Source organism: Elephas maximus, chromosome 13 (assembly GCF_024166365.1).
Source record: "Elephas maximus indicus isolate mEleMax1 chromosome 13, mEleMax1 primary haplotype, whole genome shotgun sequence".
Classification (NCBI taxonomy): domain Eukaryota; kingdom Metazoa; phylum Chordata; class Mammalia; order Proboscidea; family Elephantidae; genus Elephas; species Elephas maximus.
The window spans coordinates 33,788,801-33,801,280 of NC_064831.1; the positions used below are offsets into that span (position 1 = coordinate 33,788,801).

Sequence of the window (12,480 nt, forward strand, 5' to 3'; positions counted from 1 at the left end):
TTTTTTTTCTGGAATCTTAAAAAACTTCTTTTACTTTGTTAATAAACAGCTAAAAAGCTAGCAACTGTCTGCCGCAGTTACATACAGCACAGCAGCGGGTTCTCCCTAAAACAGCCTGAGTCAAAAAGCAAAAAAACCTAGGAAGTCTCAGCAATTAGAATGGGACCCTAAAGGACTGAAGCTGTGACCTGCAAAAGCCTTGAGGGTTTTCATTAGAAGAACAGAAAGCTAAAGATAATTTATCCTTCTTAGTAAAAACCCACCCACTGCCGTCAAGTCGATTCCGACTCATATCCTTCTTAGTAGTCACGTTAAAAAAAAAAGCTACTCTGATGAGTTCTACAAGGTTTTATTAACACTTATACTCTACGATCTGGCTGAGATGCTTCAGGGTGCTTTTCTATTCTAAAACTATATTGCCCTTGAATCAAGGTAGTGTAAGTCTAAAAACGTCCACTAAGAAAAGCCTCAAAAACGAAAAAGTTGACATGCACTCTTTCTCTTTTCAATGATAAGATGTCAAAGGTCAGAAAGGTAACCTGGAAATACTGGAAGCTATTTCACAAATAATATTCAAGTATTTCATTTATGCTTTTTTTTTTTTTTTAAGAAAAATTAAAAATTTCACTAGAGTTATACAAATAATTCTTTTTGTCAGTGGCCCCAGGAATGGCCCTGCTTAGGCAAAAACTCAAATTTTGGTTGCCTCTGAAAGACCAGGATCCTTTTCAGCAACAACAAATCTAATGTTGAAATAGGCCAGAGGGGGAATGCATGTTGAGCTAAGATTAATACCTGAAAAATCTGAAAGAAGAAGGAATGAGAAATGATACAGTTAAAGAAGCTGAAATGTAAATTCCAAGTAATGATTTTACTTAGACAGCTTTGGATTAAAATCGTCTTTTGTGGAAAACATTTTGGAATATTTATTTGAAGGACTTTCTGAAGGTACAAATTTACGTAATCTATTTTATACCATACTTGTTTAAAATATCATTTCTGTAATTTGCTATATACATTTTATATGATAGTGGGCTACAAAATCTACCCAAAATGTCTCTATGCTGTGAAGATGCTGCTGTAGTTAGGATTTAACATTATACGCTCTATTTCATTACAATACGATTGTGACAAACGACAAGCATTTTCTTAAATTTCAGAAGTGAACTACCTAGAGCTGTATGACCAGCTTCTGAATAAAACGTGTCAGGACAGCAGCTTTACTTTTAATTAGCCACTGCTTTTGATTAGCCAGATCCCATAAAGAAGCTTCTGTCCACTGGGCGACACTCCGCGATAAACACATACTGTCCAACTGTCTCACTTTTGTTAAAAAGTAAAAATAAAGTCAAAGGAAAAAACTCCCAGGCTGCACTGACAATTGGAAACGCTAGAGGGAGTTGTGAGCATACATTCCTCTAACACTGATTCCTGATACCCTTTTTTTCAACTGATCTCAACTGGGGTTAGCCAAGGAAAACAACTGCTATAACTGCCCCCCAGGATCAACTGCCATCGAAAACACATGACCCTTCTACACTTGGTGAGTTCCCAAAACAGGCAATTGCCAAAACCAGCCAGGACACAGTGTGATTGTAATAATGGTCACGAATTATTCCCCTTCCTCTGTGTATCTACTTGGAGTCCCTGGGTGGTATAAACGGTTAGCTTGGCTGCTAACCAAAAGGTTGGTGATTCGAGCCCACCCAGCGTGCCTTGGAAGAAAGGTCTGCCGATCTACTTCCAAAAGATCAGACGTTGAAACCCACATGAAGAACAGTTCTACTCCGAAAGACATAGGGTCACCACGAATAGGAAGTGACTCGATGTCAACTTTTTTTTTTAATGTCTGTACTTAATCTTTTACCACATTTACTCTCAGCTTAGCTATCTGACTTGATGTGACAATGGGAAATGAGCATATCTGATGGAAGCAGAGACTTGAAAAGGGCTTGTACAGTAGGCTTTGCCCTCTCTCTGGCTGCTTTTGAGAATTCTACATTTACCATCATATGAACAAGCCCAGGGTAGCTCAGTAGAAGATGACAGGCACATGGCCAAGTCATCTCTGTTGTCCCAACTGACAGAGAGCCAAGTGTCAGACATCTGAGTGAGGCCAAACTGGACCACGAAGTCCCAGCTGAGACAGCAAGGTCAGAAGAAAGCCTAACTGATCCACAGAGCTGATTTATGCCCCTAACTTTTGGGGTACTTCATTACTCAGCAAAAGCCAACTGCAACCCTCCTAGGCAATGACGCAGGAAAATCCTGATGTTGACAGTCAGATGGGAAGAGCTTCCCACCTACAGAATCCCAATCAACACTACAAGGCCCACTTAGATGCTACGCATCTTTCCTTCAACCTTTTGTGATTTCTAGCCCTCAACTAAGGAGCCCTGGTAGCACAACGGTTAAGCACTCCACTGCTAACTGAAAAGTTGGCAATTCAAACCCACCAGCCATTCGGTGGGAGAAGACCTGGTGATCTGCTCCCAGTGAAGTGGCCTAGGAAATCTTATGGGGCAGTTCTACTCTGTCCTATAGGGTCGCTATGAGCTAGAACTGACTTGATGACACACAACAGCCCCCAATTGAGCATGCCCTCAGGCCCAGCTTATTCAATAATGATCAATAATCTTGTGATGGTGTCTTTACACCACAAAAAATAAAAAAAACAAACCCGTTGCTGTCGAGTCAACTCTGACCCCTAGCAGCCCTATAGGACAGGGTAGAACTGCCCCACAGGGTTTCCAAGGAGCAGCTGGGGGATTCAAACTGCTGACCTTTTGGTTAGCAGCTGGGCTTTTGCAACCAGGGCTCCCTTTACACCATCAGGTTTCTCAAAAATAGAGACTGACATCTTTGCATGACATCTTGTACTATAATGTCAATCAAATTTTGTTCATTTAAAAAAAAAAGTTTTCAGAGATAAACCTATTTTGTACTTACTGACCCATTACTAGACTATAAACACCATGACCTCAGGGACCAGGCTTTCTTCACCACTTTATTCCCAGCACCTAGAAGAGAGCCCAGCACACAAGAGCTACTCAATAAACAGCTGTGAAATGAACAAAGGAAGGGATTTAAAAGAAAAAGAGAACTCTAGAAAAATCAGAAGAAAACCAAGCCTGCAGCATTAGATGACATTCTGATTCAATGTAATTTGCTCCAAAGAAGTTGATAAAATGGATCAGAATGGCTGGGTCAATGGTGCTCTGATCCCTCCACCAAAAACCTAGCCCCCGCCAGCGGCCACTCCACTCCCACCAGGTGAAGCGCATGGTTACCAAGAGCCAGTATGTCTGTTCCCACAGCTGTTTATACCAGACGTATTTATAATTCTACGTCTTAAGTAAATATTACGTGAATTTAGAAAGAATGAGTTCCTGTTTCTAGGAGAACTCGGCTGAAAGTTTTGGAAAGATTATGTAAAAGTGAGTTCAAAAAACTGCTTTGAGTTAAGTAGGAGAGGCAGCTGTCAAGAACTGGGGAAAGGCTCATCAGAAAGGATTTCAGTTGCTTCCCAAGATCTTTAAGTCCTCGCTCCACTTTAAAAAGACTGCTCCGTTATGGGTGTTTTTTATGAAAGAAAGACCACAAGGAACTCAGAGGGCCATACATAAAGCAAAGGCCTTGACTTCACATCAAGTTTGTTCAATCAGTAAACATTAACAGGTATTACAATACAAAGTGAAAGGTTATCCATACGAGGGATATTTTTCAGTCATAAAGATAAGTAAGTTCTGACACACGCTACATGAATAAACCTTGAAAACATTAGCGAAATAAGTCAGACACAAAAGGACAAATGCTGGATGGCCTAAATTATGTGAATTACTTAGAACAGGCAAATGCAGAGAGGAAAGAATGTATTTGTGGTTACCAGGGGCTAGAGGAGAGGAAAACAGGAAGTCATTACTGGAGGGGTCCCGAGTTTCTGTTTAAGGGAGTGAAAACATTTGAAAGTGGATAGTGGTGATGGTAGCACAACATAATGAATATAATTAATGTCACTGAATTGTACACTTAAAATTGTTGCAACGGCAAATGTTTCGTTACATATATTTCACCACAATAAAAAAAAAAAAAGTGAAAGGTATATTTATACAGTAAAACCTATGAAAGCCAGAAGGTCATGGAAGCTCCATAGACACATCCAAACTCCCTGAGGGACCGAACTGCTGGGCTGAGGGCTGTGGGGACCATGGCCTCAGGGGAACATCTAGCTCAACTGGCATAACATAGTTTATAAAGAAAATGTTCTGTATTCTACTTTGGTGAGTAGCGTCTAGGGTCTTAAAAGCCTGTGAGCGGCCATCTAAGATACAACACTGGTCTCACCCTTTGGGAGCAAGGGAGAATGAAGAAAACTAAAGATATAAGGGTAAGATTAGTCCAAAGGACTAATGAGCCACATCTACCAAGGCCTCCGCCAGACTGGGTCCAGTACAACTAGATGGTGCCCAGCTACCACCACTGACTGCTCTGACGGGGATCACAACAGAAGGTCCCAGACAGAGCTGGAGGAAAATGTAGAACAAAATTCTAATTCACAAAAAGAGACCAGACTTACTGACCTGATAGAGACTGGAGAAACCCCCAGAGTATGGACCCCAGATACCCTTTTAGCTCAGTACTGAAGTCACTCCCGAGGTTCACCCTTCAGCCAAAGATTGGACAGGCCCATAAAACAAAACAAGGCTAAAGGGGCACACCAGCACAGGGACAAGGCCTAGAAGGCAGGAAGGGACAGTACAGCTGGTAATAGGGAACCCAAGGTCGAGAGGGGAGAGTGCTGTCATGTCGAGGGGGTTGTTAATCAATGTCATAAAACAGTATGTATACTATTTAATGAGAAACTAGTTTGTTCTGTAAACCTTCATCTAAAGTACAATAAAAAAGGGCGGGGGGGACCTGTGAAAGCAAGAACCTGTATAAGGTGGAAACCTGTCAGAAAAGGAAAACTTGAATATTTTCCACTTATAGAGGGCAACAGAAAAATGGTTAAGACTGTACCCTGTCAAAGGCAGAAAACTTTCCAGACCCAGAAAAACAAGTCAATCCCATCAATTTCCGGCACTCACAGGTTTCACAGGTAAAATCTTTAACTAAATTTTCAGTTACCAACCAGTTTCTAGTTGTGGCTGCCAGGAATAAAGTGTCTGCTCCCAGATCAAAGGGAGATAATCTACAATCCAAATACTGCCGCTCAAAGGGCACTGACCTCCGGAATGGTGGGAACCCACAGAGCAGTATGTAGGTGATCACTCCTGCCGCCCAGATGTCCACCTTCAGGCCGTAGCTGGGGAAACAAAGCAGGTGGGGAGGGAGAGAAACAACCGTATTACTCACCTACTACTCCCAGGAGCCTTTCCTGTCACTGTATTACCACCTTTGTCATGAGAGAGGGTCTTGTCAGTGCAGACTACTCATTTCATGTACAGGAATTAATTGCTCTTTGGTCAAAGGCACCGACTTTTCTCCCAGCCTACCCACAATCTTGGTGACCGTCACTATATTCCCAAAGTAGGTCTTGGGACAATAGTCCTAGCCTAGGGCTCTTGGCCACAGGAGCACAAACTCTAGTTCCTGAGGTCGAAGCCATCCTGCAGATAACCATCACAGGAGGCGTGTGAATATATAAGCCGCAGTAGCAACAAAACTACAGCTTTCCCCATCAAAACTCAATCACTAACCAAACCCACCAGGAGTCTTACCCAGTTTCAGCAATGATTTCTGGAGCCACATAAGTTGGCGTGCCACAGACTGTGTACAAAGGTCCTTCTACCACGGTAGCCAACCCAAAGTCTCCCAATTTCAAAGACTTGGTTCCATCAGGATATTCACATACCTGGAACAGAAACCAGCTGATAATCAGAAGTCATTTTTTATTTTTTTTTCCCTCTCCTCAATGATTACAGGACAGCCTTTGGAATTAGGCTGAAAGGACACAGATATACTTATGAGTAAATTCAAAAGAAATCTCTTTTCTTATGCTATTAATGCCATGATTTATCTTTGTGCTTTAAAGCTCTAATTTTTTCTCTTCAGAGATCTCGCATGACTGTGTGATATTTGAAAAAGACAGTATTTTCCACCTTTGCAGAAAATTCTTTACTTAGGGGTACAGTAAACATGCTTGAATGCATACACAGTAGTTAAGGGTGTAGGTGGCTCAGGGAAACTGGTCTTTATAGTTGGTTACTCTGTGTGAGGTACCTGAAAGTCTAGGAAATGGTGCTTATTAAGTCTCCATCAAAGTACTGGGTGTTCTCCAAGAGACCTGCACGTTTAATTTAGAAAACAAAATTAGGGATGCGGGTGGTGGTTTGTCCTGTGGACAGTCAATGATGAAACATAGATATCACACAGGGAAAAACCTTGGAAAATAAGCTTTGGGATCAGATAGCACTGACCTTGAATCCCCACTCTACTCATTTTCTGGTTGTGTAACCTTGGAAAACAATTTAACCTTCTGAGCATATTTGTTCATCTGTGAAATGGGGATAATAATACCTGCCTCACGGGATTTTGGTATGAGAATGAAATGAGATGAAGCTTGGAAATGGGCTCAATAAATATTCCTACCTTTTCCTGGAAAGACTAACTGATTAGATAATTAGCCTACTCAAAAAATGCTGATGGAGATGTGAATGCTTACGCTTAAATGAAAACACCCTTTCTAGAAAGCATTTCAGTAATATGTACCAAGTTTCTTAAGATCGTTTACAACCTTTTACCCAGTTAATCTACTCCTAAGAACCTACCCTAAAAGGGATAGAGATTGGCCCAAAGGTTACAGACATCTCAGAAATTATCTAAGATTTTTAAAAAACTGGAAGCAGCATAAATGGCTAACAGGGTTATTGCTGTTAGTTGCCGTCAAGTTGATTCCAATTCATGGTGACCACATGTATACAGAATAGAGCTACTCCATAAGGTTTTCCAGGCTGTGACCTTTTGGAAGCAGATTGCCTGTCTTCCAAGGTGCCTCTGCACGGACTTGAACTGCCAACCAGCTAGTAGTCCAGCACTTTACCATTTGCGACACCCAGGAACTCCTGGCTAACATAGTAATGATTTAATAAATCATGGTACATCCCTATGATAAAATATTACGCAGTCATTAATAATCACTTTCAAAATCAAAATCAATCATGTGGGAAATATTCACTAACTGCATAAAATAAAAAGGAATATTCAAATTATATATATAATTCACCAAAATGTTAACAAGTTTATCTCTGGGTGGTAGCCTTAAGGATTATTTTAATTGTCTTCTTTACACTTTTCGATAGTTTCCAAAATGTTCATTGATATCATTCCTTAACTAAGAAAAATGAATTTTATATATAAGTAAACTTTCTATACGGAATAAAAGTCCGAAAGTGACATTCTAAATGGAAGCAGACAAATGCATATGACGGCATAATTTACACTGGACTCCATAAGATTGACCTATTTGTCTCTTGGGCGTCCATGTTGAAAACGCTGAATTTCAGGAAAAAAAAAACAACTGTAGAGACCTAATCTATACTCATGTAATGTCTTTCTCTATTTTAAACTATTTAGTTTGCTTTTCCTCATATATTACTATGAACCAAGCCAGGTTTTCATCTTGACCACTTCTTAGTAAAGTAGGAGAAAAATTTAGAAAATGATGTGTTTTCAAGACAAGCATGTTAACAACACCATCCATTAGTCTGATGCCTAATGAGGGAGAGAGATTTATACACAATCATTAATAAAGACATCGAGAACCTTAGGGCTCCCCCTGCCAATGAGCCCCAGTCTTTACAGATATTTTGAAAGGATGATACTAAAATTGTCTTCCTCACCTCTGATACCCTCATTAGTTTGCTAAGAATATTTTTCCCCTTAATATTTTAATAAGTTTGTCTATTTTTGTATATTAAATATACATACTTAACATACATCTTTATGACTTCTAAGTTCCTACAGGAATTATGGTGAAAATTCTGAGCCGCTCACAGACATTTATAATTCTGAGTCAGCCCACAACTGAGCAGAAGCACACTCAAAACTAAGAATGATTTAGCCTAAAGCAACAGAGCCCAGGTTTCAACTCAGGCCACAGTCTTTGGATGACTTTCCATTATGTTTAATGTAAACATGAATGAGAACAATCTGATATACAAAATTAGTCAGAATTTATGATGCATTTACTGAAACCCAGGCTGTACGAAAAAATTCCCTCACAGTAGCTGCAGTGTTAAGAACATTATAAGCAACATTTTCTAAATGTCTGTATCATAAGAGTAAAAAAAAAAAAAAAAAGTTTTATTAAAGCCATTGTTATTTTGTTTTTACAACTTAAAAATACACTCATTAGGTACTTTTTTGAAAAATAGTGTTTGTTTTAAACATTCAATTTAGAGATGCCTAGGGCTACTCAGCGGTTGTTGTCAGATACTCAGGAGTCCCAGAAGCCCCATTTTTCACAACCGCCATAAGGAATTCAGAGTCTGACGCAGAAGCAGAGATAGAAAGGGAACAAACAGTCTATAATCGCTGAATTATGTCTCGACGAGTAGTACTCCTTGGCTAAACATCAAAAGGAAAGTGTCATAAGGGGCAGACAAGTCTGAAATCATAATATTTTTATCTGATTCATTTCCCCCCAATGCTAGACACAGAGGCAAATATGTGAAAGATAATATGAGTAAATTTCAAATCTTAGCTGGAGGTTCTCTTCAAAACAGAAATGAATATATGTGTATATACATATATGTCTGTGTGTGTATATATATATATGTACCTAAACCAAACCAAATCCATTGCCATCGAGTTGATTCTGACTCCTAGTGACCCCACAGGACAGAGTAGAATTGCCCCATACGGTTTCCAAGGCTTTAATCTTTACCAAAGCAGGTTGCCACATCTTTCTCCCACAGAGCCGCTGGTGAGTTCGAACCGCTGACCTTTCAGTTAGCAGCTGAGTGCTTAACCACTGCACTACCAGGGGTCCTCATATTTATCTACAGATAATATACATAATAAAAGTGTTGCACACACACATATCACTGCTTTAAGAGACTGACTGTAGTAAAGAGGTACATAAATGAAGAGGAACTCCAAAGGCCTTCTGGCACAGGGTTCTGTTCTCCCCTGTAAATGACATTCTCACACGACTCTGTGGAGATTTCAATATTCCCTCAAACATTATCTCACTGGACTTCTATAATCACTCTATTGGGCAAACAGGAAATGAACTGCTATCTCCATTTACAGATATATAAACTAGGCACAGAAAACTGAAGTCACCAGTAAGTGGCCAAGGTGGGATTCCAGCCAAGACCATTTCTTGCACCACACCATTCTGCAACAGATTCTGTATCTGGGGAAACAAAAAGAAAACCGGGTAGACTTATCAGAAGGAACCCTGACTGTGGCCTGCACTTGCATACAGGTTTTGAGGGAATCTGAACATCACAACTATGAGGACGTCAGCCCTGCACTGTTCAAAAATGCTCCACCACAGCTGGAGAGGTGCTCCATCCAAAGTTGACCTTAGAATGCAAAAATAAAAAATGTTTGAGGATTGCAGATCCCACATACAAAGTAAACATTGCCCAATCTCTAAATAAAATGTCAACACAATGATTTAGAAGGGCTTCAGATATCCAGCCCTCTTCTCTCCCCTGTCCCCCAGAACTCCTGGAACGCTGAATTTATCACTGGTCTCTCACAGTTAACAGGGCGCCGCCAGGCTGTAACTCACAGCGTTAATAGCCACCCCTGTGCTCCCTGACACCGAGACCCATACATCTCTGCTGGCAGGGGTTTAAATTACAGCCCCGCGCCCAGAGAGGGGATGCAAATCAGATGTCTGAGCGCTCTGGTTTTTAAAGACTGAATTAGGTTTTAGAGGAGGAAGAGGCTGGCAGTCACTGTGTCTTTACTTTTAGTGCCTCGATGGCACTTCCTCATCCTAGGCCAATGCCACCTTGCGGACTACATCTAGAATCTGCTGAGTGATTCAGTTAAAGGTTTCAACGTCAAAAATATATTTTACTTACTGCAGCTAAGGCCGTTTCCGAAGCCTGATCCCACCGGTACCAACTGTCATCGAGCCAATTCCAACTCATGGCGACCCCATGGTGGTCACAGTAGAACTACGCTCCATAGGGTTTCCAATGGCTAATTTTTTGGAAGTAGATCACCAAGCCTTTCTTCTGAGGCACCTCTGGGTGGACTCCAACCTCCAATCCTTTGCTTACCGGCTGAGCGTGTTAATTTTTTGCACCACCCAGGGACTCCACCTGATCCCACGGCCATTCTATCTCACACATTAGCCTCGTCCAAACGTCAGTGTTGCCATCTTTCTCCTTGGCCTCCCCCTTGGGTAGCACTATGAGGTTAGTGCAGGGCATCTAGAGCATCTAGAACAGGTTAGACAAGATGCCAGTTTCCTGTTTATTCTCTGAGACAGTGATGTTGGAGCACTGATGCCCATTAAGTTATCTACCCACAATGCATGACAAGGGGAAAGGAGGAGGTCTCGGATTCTGACGAGACTCTGTACACATTAAGAAACTGTGAGTAGATAAAGGGGATAAGCAGAGGTGAGGCTGGGACCAGGGAGCTGAGAAAATAGACACCCCCCCCACACACACAATTTCCTCAAGAGCCCTGGTGGCGCAGTGGTTAAAGTGATAGACTGCTAACCAAAAGGTCTGCAGTTTGAAACTGCTGGCGGCTCTGTGGGAGAAAGACGTGGCATTCTGCTTCTGCAGAGATTTACAGCCTTGCAAACCCTTTGGGGTCGCTATGAGTTGGAATCGATTTGAGGGCAGTAGGTTTGGGTTTGGTTTTTGGTTTCCTGAAAGTTCCCCAGTGCCTCAGCCATCTTCCTCGCTGGCGCTTAGCAATCAGAGCTGAGGCATGGTTGGTTCCACAGTGACCAATGGCTCCCCAGGGACCCGTGGCTCCTTTTTTTTTCCCCCTTTGGCCTGAAAACTTTACCCCAAAAGCAAAACTAACGGGTATATTTTTTAGCGAATGCATAAGTGCATGGTGTTATCAAGCCACTTAAAAAGGTCAGGCCCAGTCCGATCCGAAGTTCTCTGGCCTGGAATTAGACCAGGAGGGTAGGATTATTATTTTCCTGGGTGAGAAACGGTGTGCCGTTCTGTACCCCCCTTAGTTCTCATACATCTTCCTTTGACCGAAAAGGCCCGTTACCACCCTGTTATTCACTCTAGAGCATCCAGGTTAAGCCAGGGGTGTGTGAGGCAGCATTTAATATGAAAGCAGTCTAACCCCTAATACATCAGCTAAACCTTCCGACTGGGAGCTTCACAGACTTAGACTAAGGCTTTTGCTGGTATTTTCAGGTAGTTATGAGAGTACATTTCAAACGGGTTCTTCATCTTACTTCACAACTGTCTTCCCTCCATGTATTGATGATAAGCAGCCACGTGGACTTAAGTGCAAATACTGGTACACGCCACGGTGTGGCCTTCAGCATTGTGGATTTACAAATTAGGACGGGACACGATGGAAGAGCCTTTACCTAAGGGTCAAGCTGAATGTCATGGATAAGTGGTGGGGGTCCACAAACAAGACTACTAGGGAACTTCCAGTAAGAATGGGAGTGTGAGGGAGGCTGTGTTTGTCTCCAGCCTCCAGTTCATTCTTTCAATGAGAGCTTCTTCTGGTTTGAGGACTGCTCATGCCTAAAGCCAGGCAGCCCAAAGTGAAGCCTTCTTGAATGTTAACCTCCCAGAGCTCAATATTCCACGTTCCATCTGGTTTAAGAGGCATCAGCTGGAGTGAGCTTTCCGCCACTACTTAGGAACCCTGACGTTGAGTCATTTAAGGCGAGTTAATGCTCTTTTGCCTTTCTCCCTTTAGATATGAATAACCATAAATGTTTCTTAAATAACTGGACATGGGGAATGGTAAGAGAAAAGGCCAAGTAGAAAAGTTCTAGGTAAGATGAATGAATTTATCTACTGTTACTGTATATACACAAAATTTCTAAACAGCACCATTTCCAAGTGTATACACAATATGATTAGAACTTTGCACAATTTTTAAAGGTGGAAAAGGCTAGTTGCTACTTAAGTAATAAAAGATCTGGTGTAGAAAAGGATAAGGAGCTGTGTGCTGCCTGCTACAGGCTGTGCCTTTTACGTTCTCTTCCAGCTAGGATGGAAACAAGCCACAGGGGTGGGATACTCATCCAAATTCACACTGGGAAGTCTACTAAACTTTACTTCTCATAACGATGATGTTACGGTCATTTGAAACCACCAGCGGCTCTGTGGGAGAAAGATGTGGCAGTCTGCTTCCACAGAGATTTACAGCCAGCCTTGGAAACCCTATGAGGTCACTATGAGTTGGAATCAACTTGATGGCAGTGGCATTGGGTTTGGTTTTTGGTTTCCGGAAAGTTCCCCAGTGCCTCAGCCACCTTCCTCACTGCCCTCAGCAATCAGAGCTGAAACGAGG

At 41.7% G+C, this 12,480-nt stretch overlaps 1 protein-coding gene across 8 annotated transcripts in view; it reads right to left on the reverse strand.

Annotated features, from left to right (window-relative positions):
* DCLK2 (doublecortin like kinase 2) overlaps window positions 1–12,480 on the reverse strand; it is a 192,952-nt gene that overhangs the window by 10,728 nt on the left and 169,744 nt on the right. For all 8 annotated transcript variants that reach the window (XR_007519809.1, XM_049905214.1, XM_049905211.1 and 5 more), the window contains 2 exons: window positions 5,721–5,854; window positions 5,228–5,305 (listed from right to left, as the gene is read on the reverse strand). Coding sequence is in view for 7 of the 8 variants with exons in the window: in XM_049905214.1 (XP_049761171.1) it covers window positions 5,228–5,305; window positions 5,721–5,854 (212 nt within the window). In the remaining variant the exon portion in view is untranslated. The remainder of the gene's footprint in view (window positions 1–5,227; window positions 5,306–5,720; window positions 5,855–12,480) is intronic.